The sequence below is a fragment of the Cherax quadricarinatus genome, chromosome 11 (genome assembly GCF_038502225.1).
Source record: "Cherax quadricarinatus isolate ZL_2023a chromosome 11, ASM3850222v1, whole genome shotgun sequence".
Taxonomy (NCBI): Eukaryota; Metazoa; Arthropoda; class Malacostraca; order Decapoda; family Parastacidae; genus Cherax; species Cherax quadricarinatus.
The window spans coordinates 21399564-21420643 of NC_091302.1; the positions used below are offsets into that span (position 1 = coordinate 21399564).

Here is a 21080-nt window from a genome sequence, read left to right on the forward strand (position 1 = left end):
CTCCAACCCCATGGACTTGCCCAGTGCCACAACACCTTCCACAACAGGCAGAGGGTCGGCAGGGTCAGGGTCTGCCTCAAAGCCTTCAAAATCCCTCTGAATCGTGTTCTTTGCTTTCTTTTCCAAAGGGCTTGCACTAGCTTTCCTTGGGCCCATGGTGACTTATTTAGCAGTTGCAATCACAAAAAACAATGGATAATACGTATAAACCCGTGGGGTGATGGTCACGTGTTGGTAAACAATGGCACACTGAGTGTGAATGGCGTGGGAGACTGGCTTTGTGTGCGTAGTGACGTACGGACAGGTACCGGACAGTCGTCGAATCATGAGTCTAATCACGAAACTCGAGGCCAAGTTTTGCCGAAAAAAACTTGCCGAATGTCGGATTTCACGAAAGTCGAGGGTCCACTGTACTTTTCATGCCACCTTTCATTTCACTAAATTTTTACACAAATAACCCGCACATAGAAGACAGGAGTTTATGACGACGTTTCGGTTATTTGTGTATTGTTCCAGTCACGGTATTGTGCCTTTTTTTGTTATTTCACTAAATCTATTTTCATAATACATTTACTTTGATTTACATATTAGTTTTGCGAGTATTGATGTGTATCTTTTAGTAAATTCTATAGTAATTAAGCCTAATCTGAACTGTTTTTCAATTGGTGTTTTTTATTAATAGATTTGAGGATACTTTTTGTTAGCCATGGGCTGTTTAGCCTCTTTTCTGTGACCTGCTTTGTTTTGATTGGACAGTGCTTGTTATAGAGGTTTAGGGTTTTATGTATAAAAATTTTGATACCTTTATTGATATTATTACTGTCATCTAGCTCTCTCTGTGAATCATTGGCACCTAGTGCTAGTTTTAGGTTGTTTATTGATGTCTCATCATGCAGGCAAAATGAGATCTTTCTTGTTTCTTGAGGCAGTTTAGATACGTTGGTTATGAGAAAGGTAGGGTAGTGGTCTTTGGTGTTGTCTGTGATTATACCTGCTTGAAGTGGGGATATTGTGTTGGTCCAGATATGGTCAAGTAACGAGGCACTTGTCTCAGAGATTCTTGTTGCCTTTGTTATAGAGGGCAACAACAAGCTATTGTTCATAGCATTTGTGAAATCAGCTACTGGAGGGTCAGTTGCTTGAAGTCTCCTGCTAGCATCAGAGGGTGTTTATTCAACTCTGACTCAATTATCATGTTTCTAAGGTTACTGCTAAAAGTGTAAGTATTTGAGTGTGGTAGTCTGTAGACTGCACCAACTGTTATAGGTTTCTTTAGTGTCCTTGATGTGAATTTAGTTATTATATATTCACTGTTTTTATCCCGTACATTAGTTGATTTCATACATTCTAGTTCATCAGAGTAATAGATGGCAGTGCCTCCTCCTGATTGGTCAGGCCTGCAGTTATGTGTGGCTGTGTAACCAGGTATGGTAAATATGTCTGTCAAATCTTGTCAGAGCCAGGTTTCAGTACGTATAATGAAAGTTATAGTAGCATTTAGAGACTTAAGTAGTGCAATGAGGTCATCATAGTGTTTACTCAATGATTTAACATTGTAGTCGAAGACTGTAATGTTCTTGCTGACACTGAGAAGGGTATTAGCCTGACTAGCAGTGTAGTAATGGCAATTACTGTTAGGATTATGTGTGCTGTTCAATAAGAGGTTGATATCAGGATCGATAATTGCATTCATAAGGGGTATGTAGAGAAATAGCTGTTACAATTATTAAAAAACAAAAAGACAAAAGTAAATGATGTTAAACTCCTAACAAATATGAACTTATGAACTAAGATAATTGTTTTAAATCTAAAAATAATAAAGCTACTGAGTATTAAAATAAAACACTTTAGCACCTTGATTATTTTAAAGTTAAAAGTAATGGTTTTGAGTATAAAATAAAACAGAGAATAAAGCACTTAAGTACCTGGATTAACACCTTAAATAACGCCTTAGGTGTCTTAAGTAGCTGGGAATTAATTACCGTTATTCACTAATAGGCATGAAAATATGGATTAAAATAAGAGTAAATTCTACTATACTACAGCACTGAACATGGTTGATAATGCATTGAGATATGGCTTAACAATGTTCAGTCAAACCAGTGAATGAGAGGAAACATGCTAGTTCTTGATCATTTGTTATTTCAAACCTACGACCCGTGTCTGATAATTTTACCACGATAATGACATCACGAGTAAAGCACTGTTTTATGGATGCATTATCACACTTAAGTTTTTGAAGTCTGTATAATAGGTTCTGCCGTTTTTTAGTTAGACACTCATTTACAAACACATTACAGTAAGGCCCCACTTATACGGCAGGTTAGGTTCCAGGCTACCGTTGTAAAGCGGAAATCGCCGTAAAGAGGAACACCCTTTTTTTCCCTTATAAATGCATACAAATACTAGATAACAAGTTTACACTAACATATATTAAGTTAGCAATAGAACTAGGCATCAGAAAACAATATAAAAGTACAATACACACATAGTGCACTCATTACTTACCTTAAAATATTTATAGTCTTAATCTTGGGTGAGACAAGAAGTATTTATTGTAAGAAATCAAGTGTGGTATGTATGGTAGTCAGCCGGGCTACCATACCAGGCCACCCCACCTACACATAATATTCTGTTACATTTAACCCTTAAACTGTCCAAGCAAATTTACGTTTACATGTGTAGTGCTCCAAAAGTAGATCTACGTTTTTTTACATATTTTCAAATACATATAACAAAAAAAAAGTAGATCAAAGTTTTTTTACACATTTTCAAATGCAAAAAAAAAAAAGAAGATCTACTTTTTTTACATACTTTCAAATGTCGAAAAAACGTAGATCTATGTTTGGACAGTTTAACCCTTTCAGGGTCTATCCCAGAGATCTACGGCTTTACGTTCAGGCTCCAAACCGTAGATCTACGTCATGAGCTCAGCTCACTCTGATAAACTGTGAGTGGTACATTTGGGCCTAGATAGGAGAGAATACATCTATGTGGTATGTGTGCACCACATAAAACAGATCCTGCAGCACACTGTGTATAATGAGAGAAAAAAACTGAAATCATGATTTTTCGATTAAAACAGCGACTTTGCATTGTTTTTTCGTATGTTTTTTATAGTTGTATTTGCGATTTCTTGGTCTCATTTGATAGAATGGAAGACATATTACAGAAATAGAGATGATTTTGATTGGTTTTAGCACTGGAAATGGCTTGAAACTGAGCTCAAAGTAGCAGAAATGTTAAATTTTTGACGATATTCAAGAGTAAACAAACAACCTCACACGTCTAATACACGCCAGCTGGTGGGTCTAATATGCATTCACAAATATGGTGATGATATTTATACAATTATTACAGTATTGCATAACGGTAAATCTTCTATTTTTTGGTGTGAATAAAAATTCATTATGTGAATAAAAAATCAAAATGGAATTTATTTGTAAAGCCTCAAAACGTAACTAATGAACAGAGGAAATGTTAGTTTAGTTCCAGGAATACCTGCATTGTTTATTCTGGACCCTATTTTGAAATTGGAATATTTTGAACTTTGTGTTAAATTGGCCAAATTAACAATTTCCGATAACTTTAATTTGTACTTGAAACAGTTGGCAATTTCTTGTGCTCAATCGATAGAATGGAAGTACTACTAGTGAAATAGCTAAGAATTTGGTTGACTGGAATAATGTAATTGGCCTAAAATGGGAGTCAAAGTCGGCAAAATCGCCGATTCGTAAATATCGCTGACACATCAAAATTCGCGAGAGCATAATTTCGTCAATTTTCCATCAAATTTCGTACTTTTTGTTTTATTACCTTCACAAAAAGATTCTCTACCATTTCATAAGAAAAAATAATTTTTTTTTTTTTTGAAAATTCTTGGACACTGGGGCACCACTTCAGATTTGGGCCTTGGACCCTGAAGGGGTTAAGGGTTAAGCATTCCAGAGTGATAAACTGCATATTTATTTATTTATTAATTTGAACATGATACAGTGAAGTACAAAAGAATACAGTTAAATGCAGCATGCCAAAGCCACTTGAATGCATAGCATTACGGGCAGGCTTAAAATTAGCACCCTTTACCTTAAAATATTTGTAGTCTTAACCCCTTCAGGGTCCAAGGCCAAAATCTGAAGTGGTGCTACAGTGTCCAAGAAATTTTGAAAAAAAAAAAAAATTATTTTCTTACAGAATTAAAAAAGCATATTTTTGTTAAGGTAATAAGACAAAAAAACAAAAATTCTGATCAGTACTTACCGAGATACAGTGCCAAGAAGTTTGTCCAAAATGAGCTGGTGGCGGCAACATCGACGATTTCCACATACGCGCATTACTTTATTTAGCAGTTTTTGTGTTTTTTTCTTTTCTTTTCCAATTTTTTTCTTTTCCTACTAACATTTGGGGCCTGAGAGGCCAATACTGTATATAATGCATATATATAAACTCACTGTATTGAACACAATAACCGCACTAAAGTTATTATCATATTATTGTTTACCACTGTTGTTTATTACAATAAACATGCACAAATCTTGTATAATACTAATGTTCTATCATATATTTACATATTTACAATCACTGGACATGGTTTTAGAACTGCTGGAGCTTGTGGAACTCCTTGAAACAATGCACCATGCACGGAGGTACCTTACATTCCTCACACATAAACTGAGTGTCTTTGCGTCTTTGTTGCCGTCGTTTTGTTTGTGCACAGATGATGCATCTCTTCTGAGCAAATTTCTTCTGAGTTGAAGGAAGCTGTATTATGAAATGATCACCTTCCCTCCTCAAACGCTTGGGTATATTCTGAGGAGTTCGAGGACCTTGTTGTATAGCAGGTGTTGTTACCCGGTACTTCACTATGAGTTGTCTGACAACAGACAAACAAAATTCACCATATGGTGGTCTGTTGCCAGTCTTCATTTGGTACATATTATATGCATTGAGCATTGAAATGTCCATGAGATGGAAGAAAAGTTTCATGTACCACGTGTAACTTTTACAAACACAAAAAACAAAGCCAATCTGCATGTCACATTTGTCAACCAAGCTCATGTTTTGTGTATAATCAATCACTGTCACTGGTTTTCGAATGCGTTCATTAGTCACTCGATCAACTTTGCCACTGTCTTGCATTTCATTACGGTGAATGGTTGTCAACAATGTGACATCTCGTTTGTCATGCCACCGTAATGCCATGATGTCATTGGCAGTAAACTCCTGCACGTCATCACCACGAGCACCTGCGTTGAGCCTGGGCATATGTTTACGATTAGAACGCACTGTGCCACACACATCTGTCTTGTTCACTAGCAAGAAATCACTGAGTAATGGGCTTGTGTACCAGTTATCAGTATATAATGTATGCCCCTTACCAAGATAAGGTGCCATCATGCTTCTCACTACGTCACCTGAGATACCCAATAACATCTTGGTATCTTTCAGTGTTTTACTTCCTGTGTATACAACAATATCCAATACCAGGCCACTGTCACAGTCACAGAGTACAAACAGTTTTATACCAAAGCGTTTCCTCTTGCTCGGTATATACTGCTTGAATGACAGCCTACCTTTGAACAAAATCAAATACTCGTCAGTTACAAGATTCTTGAATGAATAAAAGTATATGCTGAACTTTTGTTTGAGATACATAAAAACATTTCTGATCTTGTATAACCTGTCACTTCAGTCAGGCCTGGTTTTGTCAGAGAAGTGCGACATACGTAACAGTAAGATAAACCTCTTCACTGGGATGATTTCACTGAAGACCAGGGTAGAAATTAGCCGATCTGTGGACCAGTATGCTTTTATATTATGCTTATAGACATGAGGCATAAGCATTATTGTTGCAAAAAGCAAATACATTTCTGCAACAGTTGTCTCTTTCCACCGGTGTAGTCTTGACTGTGGTGATATGATCGTATTTGCCATGGTGTACTCAAAATACTTATTACTTTCCCTGACAATAGTTTCCATCAATGGCTGGTCAAAGAATAATTCAAAAAATTCCAGTTCATTGGCCGTGGTTCCAAGGGGACAAGTAGGTAGAATTCCACTTTGAGAGTCATCAAAGTGGTGGGGCTTGGGAACAAAATTGGGATTTTGCTGCCAATCCCAGATACGGTTTGCTGGTGGATACCGGACATCATAGGCTGGTTGTGCGGGTAGTTGTGATTGTGGTGGGCTGGTGGCTGATGCTCTGCTTTGTCCTTGAACTGAGGAGCCAGCAGCGTGGGTCCCAGCCTGGGCTGGTGAGTCACGCATGGCCGTGCCACTACCATTACCACTACCACTATCTGCTGATGCCTGTGGTCTATCCATGCCAAGTGTAGCCACATCATCCTCACTGTCACTATCTATACCTGGTGTAGGGCCACGGGATGTACTCCAGGATGTACTCCGTCCCCTGGGCACAGCATAGGGTACGCTACCCGAGCGCATGTGGTGGCATACATACCGACGCTTCACTGGTGAATATGATTCCTCACTATCACTACTTGAATGATCGTCAAGAGCAATAAAATCACAATACACGTCACTATCATCATCATTACTGAAGTCAGAGGCCTGGCCACGCGAAAATAATAGTTTTCTCTTGCGTTGAGGTACAACTGACCATGACTGAGTGCCCACACCAGAGGTAGAAGGTTTAGGATCGTCAGGGTTTTCTGCACTATTATCGATATCCTGGTCATTCCTTTCGGTCACTAACTGATCAAAGCCAAACCATACCACGGCAGGATTTGAACCCGCGGTCAGAGAGTCTCAAAACTCCAGACCGTCTGGAGTTTTGAGACTCTCTGACCACGGGTTCAAATCCCGCAGTGGTATGGTTTTTTTCGCAATCGTGTCATTACGATTTCGTGAATCAAAGCCAAAGAATTCGTCTTCATTTCCACTTCCATCAGTGTCAGAACTATCAGATAGGAAAAGGAGAGTCCCAATTTTCCATGGAGTGAGAGCTGCCTTGCGACGAGGCATGGTGAACAAGGGTAACTGAGCCGGCGTTCCCACAATGCTATGCAGGCGCCTAGATATTTTGTTTATGGTGCACACCCACCACGCAGACCCGTTCTCTCACATGTAGGCCTATGAGCACTTTTGTGCTAAATTTGACGGCGCTAGAATTTTGGCGTAGATCTATGGTTTGGACACTCAACATTAAGCCGTAGATCTACGGGACGGACCCTGAAAGGGTTAATCTAGGGCGAGGTGAGTAGTATTTATTGTAAGAAATCAAGTGTGGTATGTATGGTAGTCAGCCGGGCTACTATACCAGGCCATTCCACCCACTCATATATTCTATGATATTTAAGCATCCCAGAGCAATAAAATGCATATACAGTTCACTCATTACTTACCTTAAAATATTTGTAGTCTTAGTGTAGGGTCAAGGGTGAGTAAATGAGATAAAATGAATAAATGAGAGAGAGGGAATGAGTACATGAGAGAGGACAGGCACCAAGTTATGTAAACAAACCAGGCGAACGTAAGTTTTGTAAACAAACAAAGTGTACACGTCTGGTTTGTGTACAAGTTACATGGTATACAAGGTGTCTCTACATTGATACGGTAGAATAAATAAAGGAGAGCACTCCCGTTCTCATGTAACACCATTTTTAGAAGAAATGACGCTCTGAGTGAAGGCAATGGAAATAAGTCACTCTGACTCTTTTGGGTTATCCTAGGTTCTCTACACATATGCTGTTATGTATGATAATCTATGTAACTGTATATGTGTATACCTGAATAAACTTACATACATACGAAAGGAATAATTTTCTACAGTTACCCCTAGTAACACATTTTCTCTTATGTTAGATTAGAGAAAATGTTATTCTTGTCATCACTTGTACAAGTTATCTAGCTATGACATCTCATATTTGTTTATTTATTCTACTGTGGGGTGTATTTATCATCTTTGTATGTTATGTATCATGTTTATTATATAATGTTGAAAAAAATATCATGGATGGATTAACGAAAATGTGTATATTAACGTAATGTACGACATTTAATGAGACTCGGTGGTTATTATTATTATTTCTAATATGGCGTCACTTGTGCAAGTTGTCTGCTTCCACATCTCATATTTATGTTTATTTATTCTACTGTGGGGTGTATTTATCATATTTATATGTTACGCATCATGTTTATTATATAATTTTGGGTCTAGTGAATCTAATCTTATTTTTCCTGTGTGATTTTCAGTTTATAGTCACCATTTTCAGACACTACAACTACCAATTTAATCAACGGTCAACTGTAGTTTATTGTAATTAATCTATGGTGACAATTGTAGATGATAAAGTAATACATGAAAAACACAGTAAAGTGAACCTTTCTATTTAACTATACTTTATCATTAAGAGGGCTTTATCAAGTGGAGACATAAAGCTTCATTTAGGACAAAGCATTGTTCCTTTGAATGGCATGCTCATTTAATTCTAAAATGATACAATATTAAATATTACAATTTCTTCCTTGCAGTACATAGAGTGGCTACAAGAAAAGATTCCAGAGATGGAGAAGAGTCCCAAGTAAGTGCTGACATGTACACTCATGTTTCAGTGTTGACATTTACACTCATGTTTCAGTGTTGACATGTACACTCATGTTTCAGTGTTGACATGTACACTCATGTTTCAGTGTTGACATGTACACTCATGCTTCACTGTTGACATGTACACTCATGTTTCAGTGTTGACATGTACATTCATGTTTCAATGTTGACATGTACAGTGCTAGTTACGGCATTATGCAGGGTGAGCACCCCGGCATAATGCAGTAGTGAAAATCAAAGGCCTACCATACGGGGGGGGGGGGGGGTCTTTTTTATTCAGTGCATTATGCCAGGTAGCAGCCATTAGCATGACATCACAGCCTGCCGCCACACTCCACAGTGACTCTTCAGTGCTCATGTGGCTGCCGTGGTGAGAGGAAGTGTTGCACTTTTGCCTCTCATCCGCCCCATCTTTTGTCCGGTGTTCTCTTTGGTTTTGGGGCTATACATATTTGATTATGGGTAAAAGGAAGTCTTTAACACCTGCATATATAGCTCACTGCTGGGCAACAGACGAAAGAAATAGTGGAGAATGTTGGTGTGTGTGAGCGTTCAGTGAGGAACTGGATGTAGCGTTTCAAGGCTGGTTGCGGTGTCGAGCTACCATCTGCCAAACCTTGGCTTGGCCCCTCGAAGTAGACAACTGTTCATACCCTAACTGTTAAAGAAGTTAGAGAATTGAAAGAAAAGAACCCACATTTTCTCTCAGAGGTGTTTGTAAGAACTGTTAACAGACGTGTGTCAGAACTGGGCTACTGTAGTCACTGCCAGGATAAGAAACTGATCCTCTCCAAGCCACAGAAGAAATGTAGGCTGGATTATGCAAAGAAATGTCTTCCCTGGAATCCTCAACAGTGGTCTTAAGTACTTTGGAGTGATGAAGCAACCTTCACCGTCACCTGTAACCATGGGGGACATGTGTACCGGCCCAGAGGTAGTGACCCACTAGACCCGCGCTAAACCTGTGGGACCACCAAACACCCAGACTCGCTCATGGTTTGGGGGTGTTTCAGTGCTCAGAGTGTTGGTGAATTCATTATGCTTCCCAAAAACCAGTATATGAACCAGTATAATTACCTGGAGTTATTGTGTGACAATTTACCTGAGGCATTTGACAAGTTTGAGGCTATGGTTTTTATGCAGGACGGTGCACTGTGTCATACCGCCATATCTATAGTTCAGTGGCTTAAGGACTGTGAAGTGTGGTTCTTTAACCCTTAAATGGTCCAAACGTATATATATACGTTCACTCGCGTAGAGCCCCAAACGTATATATACGTTTTATTTTTCCTGCCTCCAAATTTGGCACGATTGGCCTGAGATGCCTGGTCAGCATAGAATTGGTCTTAACACTCGGTGTGCACAGTATTAAAAAAATCTGGGACCACTTAGTACCTTGTGGGAGCGCCAGTTAAATTGAGCACCAGCTAGAGCAAACAGTACGGCAAATACCAAGGATTCACTGATGTAATGTCATATTAACACTTCTCTTTTAAGAGGAAAGTGATGTTAACCCCAAGTTTAGGGTCTGTTGATCTCTGTCTATCTGTCTCTATCTGTCTCTGTCTGTGTCTATCTGTCTCTGTCTGTCTGTCTCTGTCTTTGTCTATCTCTGTCTGTGTCTGTCTATCTGTCTCTGTCTATCTGTCTATCTCTGTCTGTGTCTGTCTATCTGTCTGTCTATCTGTCTATCTGTGTCTGTCTGTCTCTGGCTTTGTCTGTCTCTGTCTATCTCTTTCAATCTGTCTTTCTCTATCTCTGTCTCACAGGTACACATAAATACAAGTATACGTAGTATAAATTACCTAGGATAACCCAAAAATCCAGACAAAGTGCTATACAGGTCCGCCATACAAATCTGGCAATCAGTTATTCGGTTCCTTCAGTTATTCGGCACTAATTTTGGCTAGCATAATTTCAAATTTCCAGGGTTCCCACACCAACCTGCTGGTACTGTTTGGTGGCACTACTTGCTGCATAAGTCATTCTAATTTCTTTTTCTCCATTTATTGTTATAACCTGCTTACTTTTAGCCCTAGCCATGGTCCCAATGAATAAAAGAAATGCTTTTCATTGTGTAAAGCACCTACATAGTACATTGTCCATTAAAGATAAGGTGGCTTTGAAGCCACTGTCGGTTGCTATGAGCTCAGTCTTGTGATGCAGGAGAAAATGCATTATTATTATGCTAATGTCAACACTACAGCTTATTGCCTATCACAATTAATCTAATACAGTGGACCCCCGGTTAACGATTTTAATCCGTGCAAGAGGGGTAATTGTTATGCGAAATAATCGTTATGTGAATGAATTTTCCCCATAAGAAATAATGGAAATAAAATTAATCCGTGCAAGACACCCAAAAGTATGAAAAAAATTTTTTTTTACCACATGAAATGTTAATTTTAATACACACAAACTGAAAAAGGCATGCACACTTACATGACACTTACTTTTATTGAAGATCTGGTGATGATTGATGGGATGGGAGGAGGGGAGAGCATTATCTTCTTACTGTTTAGAAGGGGAATCCCCTTCCATTAGGACTTGAGGTAGCAAGTCCTTTTCTGGGGTTACTTCCCTTCTTCTTTTAATGCCACTAGGGCCAGCTTCAGAGTCACTGGACTTCTTTCGCACAAGATATCTGTCCATAGTGGCCTGTACCTCTCGTTCCTTTATGACTTCCCTAAAGTGTTTCACAACATTGTCAGTGTACAGGTTGCCAACACGGCTTGCAATAGCTGTGTGAGGGTGATTTTCATCCATGAAGGTTTGCACTTCAAGCCACTTTGCACAGATTTCCTTTATCTTTGTAGTAGGCAACTTCTTCAATTTCTCTCTCCCCTCCTCTGAACCAGTTTCCCCAGGTCTGGCCTCTTGCTCTTGAAGTTGATCTATCAGCTCATCAGTGGTTAGTTCTTCATTGTCCTCCTCCACCAACTCTTCCACATCCTCCCCACTAACCTCCAACCCCAAGGACTTTCCCAATGCCACAATGGATTCCTCAACTGGCATAATCATCTCAGGGTTAGCCTCAAACCCTTCAAAATCCCTTTTGTCTACACATTCTGGCCACAGTTTCTTCCAAGCAGAGTTCAAGGTCCTCTTAGTCACTTCCTCCCAAGCCTTACCTATAAGGTTTACACAATTGAGGATATTAAAGTGATCTCTCCAAAACTCTCTTAGAGTCAGTTGAGTTTCTGAGGTCATTACAAAGCACCTTTCAAACAGAGCTTTTGTGTACAGTTTCTTGAAGTTGGAAATAACCTGCTGGTCCATGGGCTGCAGGAGAGGAGTGGTATTAGGAGGCAAAAACTTCACCTTAATGAAGCTCATGTCCCCATAAAGTCGCTCTGCCACGTCTGTAGGATGACCAGGGGCATTGTCTAACACCAGGAGGCACTTAAGTTCTAATTTCTTTTCAGTTAGGTAATCTTTCACATTGGGGGCAAATGCATGGTGTAACCAGTTATAGAAAAATTCCCTAGTGACCCATGCCTTACTGTTTGCCCTCCACAGCACACACAAATTATCCTTGAGGACATTCTTTTGCCTGAACGCTCTGGGAGTTTCAGAGTGATACACTAATAAAGGCTTCACTTTGCAATCACCAGTAGCATTGGCACACATGAGAAGAGTAAGCCTGTCTTTCATAGGCTTATGTCCTGGGAGTGCCTTTTCCTCCTGAGTAATGTAGGTCCTGCTTGGCATTTTCTTCCAGAACAGGCCTGTTTCATCACAATTAAACACTTGTTCAGGTTTCAGTCCTTCAGTTTCTATGTACTCCTTGAATTCCTGCACATATTTTTCAGCCGCTTTGTGGTCCGAACTGGCAGCCTCACCATGCCTTATCACACTATGGATGCCACTACGCTTCTTAAATCTCTCAAACCAACCTTTGCTGGCCTTAAATTCACTCACATCATCACTAGTTGCAGGCATTTTTTTAATTAAATCCTCATGCAACTTCCTAGCCTTTTCACATATGATCGCTTGAGAGACGCTATCTCCTGCTAGCTGTTTTTCATTTATCCACACCAATAAGAGTCTCTCAACATCTTCCATCACTTGCGATCTTTGTTTCGAAAACACAGTTAAACCTTTGGCAAGAACAGCTTCCTTGATTGTCTTTTTGGTGCCCACAATAGTAGCGATGGTTGATTGGGGTTTCTTGTACAACTTGACTAGGTCGGCGATACGCACTCCACTTTCATACTTATCAATGATCTCTTTCTTCATTTCAATGGGAATTCTCACCCTTATTGGTGTAGGGTTGGCACTAGAAGCTTTCTTGGGGCCCATGGTCACTTATTTTCCAGAAACAGCACCGAAAACACTGTAATAATACGAAATATTCCGAGTGTATGCTTGGATGTTACCGCGGAGGCTGGCTGGTAAACAATGGCACGGGCGGCACATGTGAGGCTGGCTGAGGGCGCACATTGGACGCGTCTCGGACGAAAATCGGTGAGCGGGTTTTTAATCGGTATGCGCGGCAAAAATTTTGCGATTAAAGTAAGCGGTATGCGAAATAATCGCTATGTGATGCCATCGTTTTGCGGGGGTCCACTGTATGACATAATAAACAATATAAATAACATAAAACATGTTAAATACTCCAGAATAAATAATATTTGGCATAACACCGAGCAGTTCGACGGAGGTATGAAGAGGATATGGTATACAAGTACAGTAGGGCGCCACTTATACAGCAGGTTAGGTTCCAGGCTGTCGCCAGAAAGCAAACATCGCCGGAAGGCAGAACGCCATTTTTTTCCATTTATAAATGCATGTAAATGCCAGACAACAAGTTTACACTAATAAGTTAGTAATAGAGCTAGGCATTAAAAACACACAAAATAAAATACATTCACAGTAAATTCATTACTTAAAGTACAGTGGACCCCCGGTATTCGATGGCATCGGTATTCGATAAATCCGGTATTCAATGCATTATATCGCAAAAAATTTTCCTCGGTATTCGATACGATTCGTACAAGACGTGTCCATGTGTGGCCTGAACTGCCCCGTGTGTGCCAGTGTTTACAAGCCAGCCAGTGTGCGCGCATCTAAGGATACATTCGGTACATTCCATATTATCCATTTTATCACTGTGTTTGGTGCTTGTTTCTGCAAAATAAGTCACCATGGGCCCCAAGAAAGCTTCTAGTGCCAACCCTTCGAGAACAAAGGCGCTAATGACTTATGAAATGAAGAAAGAGATAATCGCAAAGTACGAAAGTGGAGTGCATGTGTTGGAGCTGGTTAGGTTGTATAATAAACCCCAATCAACCATCTCTACTATAGTGACCAGGAAAACGGCAATCACGGAAGCTGTTCTTGCAAAAGGTGCAACTGTGATTACGAAACAGCGACCGCAAGTGTTAGAAAATGTTGAGAGACTGTTATTGGTGTGGATAAATGAAAAACAGATAGCAGGAAATAGCATCTCTCAAGCGATCATTTGTGAAGAGGCTAGGCAGATGCATGACGATTTGATAAAAAAATTTCCTGCAACTAGTGGTGATGTGAGTGAATTTAAGGCCAGCAAAGGTTGGTTTGAAAGATTTAAGAATCGTAGTGGCATACATAGTGTGATTAGGCATGGTGAGGCTGCCAGTTCGGACCAAAAAGCAGCTGAAAAATATGTGAAGGAATTCAAGGATTACATAGACAGTGAAGACTTGAAACCTGAACAAGTGTTTAATTGCAATGAAACAAGCCTGTTTTGGAAGAAAATGCCAAGCAGGACCTACATTACTCAGGAGGAAAAGGCACTCCCAGGACATAAGCCTATGAAAGACAGGCTTACTCTTCTCATGTGTGCCAATGCTAGTGGTGATTGCAAAGTGAAGCCTTTATTGTTGTATCACTCTGAAACTCCCAGAGTGTTCAGGAAAAACAATGTCCTCAAGGCTAATTTGTGTGTGCTGTGGAGGGCAAACAGTAAGGCATGGGTCACTAGGGACTTTTTCTATGACTGGTTGCACCAAGCATTTGCCCCCAGTGTGAAAAATTACCTAACTGAAAAGAAATTAGACCTTAAGCGCCTCCTGGTATTAGACAATGCCCCTTGTCATCCTACAGACTTGGCAGAGCGACTTTCTGGGGACATGAGCTTCATTAAGGTCAAGTTTTTGCCTCCTAATACCACTCCTCTCCTGCAGCCCATGGACCAGCAGGTCATTTCCAACTTCAAGAAACTGTACACAAAAGCTATGTTTCAAAAGTGCTTTATAGTGACCACAGAAACTCAACTGACTCTAGTTTTCGAAGGATCACTTTAATATCCTCAATTGTATAAACCTTGTAGGTACGGCTTGGGAGGGAGTGACTAAGAGGACCTTTAACTCTGCTTGGAAAAAACTGTGGCCAGAATGTGTAGACAAAAGGGATTTTGAAGGATTTGAGGCTAACCCTGAGAATCCTATGCCAGTTGAGGAATCCATTGTGGCATTGGGGAAGTCCTTGGGGTTGGAGGTTAGTGGGGAGGATGTGGAAGAGTTGGTGGATGAGGACAATGAAGAACTAACCACTGATGAGCTGTTGATCATCTTCAACAGCAAGAGGCCACACTTGAGGAAACTGCTGCTCTATACTGACCATTTTGCTCGGTATGTGTATCATCTTCCTCCTGCGAGAACATAGTAGTTTTTGCCCTAGCTCCCGTAGAGGGAGGAGTCTGATGTGCCATCTCTTCTTCTATAAGTTTGCCAGTAATCAGTGAACGCAGTTGCGCAGCTGTGAGAGTGCGTTTGTATTTAATGCCAATGGAACGAGCAATTTTCCAACAACGCTGTAGGGACAATTTAGGTAGGTTATGCAAAGTATATGCCGACAACAGACGTCTGACTCGTCTAGGTGGCATAAGTTATTCGCTATGCACAGTACGATTGCAGAATACCCCAACGTAACACGTTAATTTGCAGAACACGCTTAGCTATGCACAGTACGATTGCAGAATACGCATACAAGCAAAGCTGACTGCAAAATTCTCCACACCGAACAGGCTAGTAACAACTGACACGCAAAATTTGTAAAGCAATGCCAGACAGCTACACTGTTGTAGAAGATTGACCGTAGCGAAGCGAGCACACCGAACAAGCTAGTAGCGAGCTGTTGAACGATCACACAGTAGCAAGGCTGACCATAACAGTAACTGACACGCAAAATTTGTAAAGCGTAGGCCAAGTTAATGCAATGCCAGACAGCAAGCTGCACAATGTTCCTGCTACGAGCTTCACCCTAAGCTCAACCGTTTTTCTAAGTCCAGCTCCAGCTCTCGGACAGGCTACCCAAGCCCCTCGCACACAAAACCTCCTTTACCCCCTCCCTCCAACCTTTCCTAGGCCAACCCCTACCCCGCCTTCCTTCCACTACAGACTGATACACTCTTGAAGTCACTTTGTTTCGCTCCATTCTCTCTACATGTCCGAAGCACCTCCACAACCCTTTCTCAGCCCTCTGGACAACAGTTTTGGTAATCCCGCACCTCCTCCTAACTTCCAAACTACGAATTCTCTGCATTATATTCACACCACACATTGCCCTCAGACATGACATCTCCACTGCCTCCAGCCTTCTCCTCGCTGCAACATTCATCACCCATGCTTCACACCCATATAAGAGCGTTGGTAAAACTATACTCTCATACATTCCCCTCTTTGCCTCCAAGGACAAAGTTCTTTGTCTCCACAGACTCCTAAGTGCGCCACTCACCCTTTTCCCCTCATCAATTCTATGATTCACCTCATCTTTCATAGACCCATCCACTGACACGTCCACTCCCAAATATCTGAATACATTCACCTCCTCCATACTCTCTCCCTCCAATCTGATATCCAATCTTTCATCATCTAATCTTTTTGTTATCCTCATAACCTTACTCTTTCCTGTATTCACTTTTAATTTTCTTCTTTTGCACACCCTACCAAATTCATCCACCAATCTCTGCAACTTCTCTTCAGAATCTCCCAAGAGCACAGTGTCATCAGCAAAGAGCAACGGTAACAACTCCCACTTTATGTGTGATTCTTTATCTTTTAACTCCACGCCTCTTGCCAATACCCTCGCATTTACTCTCTTACAACCCCATCTCTAAATATATTAAGCAACCATGGTGACATCACACATCCTTGTCTAAGGCCTACTTTTACTGGGAAATAACTTAGCCATAATACCAACTCACCTCATAATTTTGTAATATTTTAAACTTAAGATTTGATTTAAGTCTGCCCGAAATGCCTAGCCATGCTAGGTGTTCTAGTGGTACACTCTGTAATTATTATTTAACTACATGTAAACTGCACAATAACCAAATTCTGTAAACTCAGCATTGTAATCCTTATAGAGAATAAACTTTGAATTTGAATTACATACTCTAACTTGAGCCTCACTATCCTCGTAAAAACTCTTCACTGCTTTCAGTAACCTACCTCCTACACCATACACTTGCAACATCTGCCACATTGCCCTCCTATTCACCCTGTCGTACTCCTTTTCCAAATCCATAAATGCCACGAAGACCTCTTTAGCCTTATCTAAATACTGTTCACTTATATGTTTCACTGTAAACACCTGGTCCACACACCCCCTACCTTTCCTAAAGCCTCCTTGTTCATCTGCAATCCTATTCTCCGTCTTACTCTTAATTCTTTCAATAATAACTCTACCATACACTTTACCAGGTATGCTCAACAGACTTATCTCCCTATAATTTTTGCACTCTCTTTTGTCCCCTTTGCCTTTATACAAAGGAACTATGCATGCTCTCTGCCAATCCCTAGGTACCTTACCCTCTTCCATACATTTATTAAATAATTGCACCAACCACTCCAAAACTATATCCCCACCTGCTTTTAACATTTTTATCTTTATCCCATCAATCCCAGCTGCCTTACCCCCTTTCATTTTACCTACTGCCTCACAAACTTCCCCTGCACTCACAACTGGCTCTTCCTCACTCCTACAAGATGTTATTCCTCCTTGCCCTATACACGAAATCACAGCTTCCCTATCTTCATCAACATTTAACAATTCCTCAAAATATTCCCTCCATCTTCCCAATACCTCTAACTCTCCATTTAATAACTCTCCTTTCCTATTTTTAACTGACAAATCCATTTGTTCTGTTGGCTTCCTTAACTTGTTTGGAAGCCTAGAGAACAAATGGATTTGTCAGTTAAAAATAGGAGAGGAGAGTTATTATTTTATTGTTATTGTAATTGTTCTATTGCATTAAACTTAATATTTTATGTAGTAAATTTTTTTTTTCATACTTTTGAGTGTCTTGCACGGATTAATTTGATTTCCATTATTTCTTATGAATAAAATTGATTCGGTTTTCGATATTTTCGGTATTCGATGAGCTCTCAGGAACGGATTAATATCGAATACCGGGGGTCCGCTGTATTTGTAATCTTAATGTAGGGAGAGAGGTGAGTAGTACTTATTTGTAGGAAGTCAGGTGCAGGTAGCCCAGGTGTAGGTAGCCCTGGCTCCCTGTCTCATACTTAATATACGATATTTAAAACATCCCAGAGAGTCAAAATACACATACAGTACACTCATTATTTACCTTAAAATATGTGTAGTCTTAATATAGGAAGAGAGGTGAGTAGTATTTATTTGTAGGAAGTCAGTGTAGGTAGCCGGTAGGTGTAGCCTGCCTGGGCTACACCTACCTGCTACCTACACTGTGGGCCGGAGCCATATTATTAACATCAACATACCTTGTTCACTGAATTTAATCATTTCTAACAACTACCTTTAGATGCCATCATAAATGAAGGTAGAAGTAATGAATAATTCATCCCGAAAATTGTAAACAAAAGCGGAGTGAGGGAGTGGCTGGGCCAAACGCAGATTCATACATGTTTTCTCTAATGCCTGAACAGAGAAAATGTAATGTTGTCCCTCCACCAGGCTACCACACAGGTCCACAAGTATTATTATCAGAGCACACATAAAATATGCAATAAATGCCAGACAACAAGTTTACACTAACTTATATTAAGTTAGCAATAGAAATAGGCATTAAAAACACAATAAAAGGTAAGATACACACAGAGTACACTTATTACTTACCTTAAAATATTAATATTAATGTGTGAGAGGTGAGTGGCAGGGTGTTTATTGAATAAAATCAGAATGGCACACCATCATCCTCTAACTTGGCACTTAAAGCAAGAGGCTTACGACTTCTCTTTTTATCACAGCTAACCTTAGACGCCATCATCAATGAGAGCCAACTAGTTAACGAAAGAGTAAACGAGAGAGAGAACGAGATACAGAGTTGAGACAATGTAAAAATACAAACTGAACAGGTAGTGGGCGATCACTTGGTTAGGCGAAATAAATGCGTATTAATATGTGTCTACTTTTAGTTCATTCACGTACGTTTGTAAGAGTTTGTAAAACATTTACCTCAATATTTTTTTATTATAATAATAATTACCTCACAATACAAATACTCTTACATTGTGTACAAGTTGTACAAGTTAGTTCAGAATAAACAAACAGTAACATACCATTTTTAGAGTGAATGAAGATTTTTATTATTATTTTTTTTTTATTATCACACCGGCCGATTCCCACCAAGGCAGGGTGGCCCGAAAAAGAAAAACTTTCACCATCATTCACTCCATCACTGTCTTGCCAGAAGGGTGCTTTACACTACAGTTTTTAAACTGCAACATTAACACCCCTCCTTCAGAGTGCAGGCACTGTACTTCCCATCTCCAGGACTCAAGTCCGGCCTGCCGGTTTCCCTGAATCCCTTCATAAATGTTACTTTGCTCACACTCCAACAGCACGTCAAGTATTAAAAACCATTTGTCTCCATTCACTCCTATCAAACACGCTCACGCATGCCTGCTGGAAGTCCAAGCCCCTCGCACACAAAACCTCCTTTACCCCCTCCCTCCAACCCTTCCTAGGCCGACCCCTACCCCGCCTTCCTTCCACTACAGACTGATACACTCTTGAAGTCATTCTGTTTCGCTCCATTCTCTCTACATGTCCGAACCACCTCAACAACCCTTCCTCAGCCCTCTGGACAACAGTTTTGGTAATCCCGCACCTCCTCCTAACTTCCAAACTACGAATTCTCTGCATTATATTCACACCACACATTGCCCTCAGACATGACATCTCCACTGCCTCCAGCCTTCTCCTCGCTGCAACATTCATCACCCACGCTTCACACCCATATAAGAGCGTTGGTAAAACTATACTCTCATACATTCCCCTCTTTGCCTCCAAGGACAAAGTTCTTTGTCTCCACAGACTCCTAAGTGCACCACTCACTCTTTTTCCCTCATCAATTCTATGATTCACCTCATCTTTCATAGACCCATCCGCTGACACGTCCACTCCCAAATATCTGAATACGTTCACCTCCTCCATACTCTCTCCCTCCAATCTGATATTCAATCTTTCATCACCTAATCTTTTTGTTATCCTCATAACCTTACTCTTTCCTGTATTCACCTTTAATTTTCTTCTTTTGCACACCCTACCAAATTCATCCACCAATCTCTGCAACTTCTCTTCAGAATCTCCCAAGAGCACAGTGTCATCAGCAAAGAGCAGCTGTGACAACTCCCACTTTGTGTGTGATTCTTTATCTTTTAACTCCACGCCTCTTGCCAAGACCCTCGCATTTACTTCTCTTACAACCCCATCTATAAATATATTAAACAACCACGGTGACATCACACATCCTTGTCTAAGGCCTACTTTTACTGGGAAAAAATTTCCCTCTTTCCTACATACTCTAACTTGAGCCTCACTATCCTCGTAAAAACTCTTCACTGCTTTCAGTAACCTACCTCCTACACCATACACTTGCAACATCTGCCACATTGCCCCCCTATCCACCCTGTCATACGCCTTTTCCAAATCCATAAATGCCACAAAGACCTCTTTAGCCTTATTAATAATATTAATAATAATAATAATAATAATAATAATAATAATAATAATAATATTATTATTATTAATACTAATAATAATAATAATATTATTATTATTATTATAATAAAAGGCACTAAACCCACAAGGGTCATAAATTGCTATATATAGAGTAAAGGCATACGAAAAGAATATTTTTCTACGGTTATCCTCCAGTTTGACTAGAGAAAATGTAATTCTTCCGACTCTACCTACACATCTGCTTTGTAAACAAATCTTATATTTACATCAATTTTTATTCTGTGAGTGTTTGTATCATGTTTATATGCTATGTAATGGGTCTCATATATAATTTTGAGGAAAATATTATAGATGGATTAATGAAAATGCCTATATTGATGTAAAATAAGACATTTAGTGTGCCCAAGAGTGATTATTATTACGTAGTATTGGCATCATGAGTAGAGAGAGACTTATTGATTTTAATGTGTACCTGCACACCAGCACAGTGTGTAAGTATATTTAGGTACAGGTACACATAAGTATAATTATCAGAGTACATATAAAATATGCAGTAACTTTGAAACACTTGAAATTTTGG

General features: G+C 39.9%; 1 protein-coding gene across 3 annotated transcripts in view; it reads left to right on the top strand.

The window, feature by feature from the left end:
* Nucleotides 1–21080, top strand: part of LOC128687713 (Vesicle transport protein Use1) — a 243882-nt gene that overhangs the window by 55147 nt on the left and 167655 nt on the right. For all 3 annotated transcript variants that reach the window (XM_070083965.1, XM_070083964.1, XM_070083966.1), the window contains exon 2: nucleotides 8494–8543. In XM_070083965.1, the coding sequence (XP_069940066.1) occupies nucleotides 8494–8543 (50 nt within the window). The remainder of the gene's footprint in view (nucleotides 1–8493; nucleotides 8544–21080) is intronic.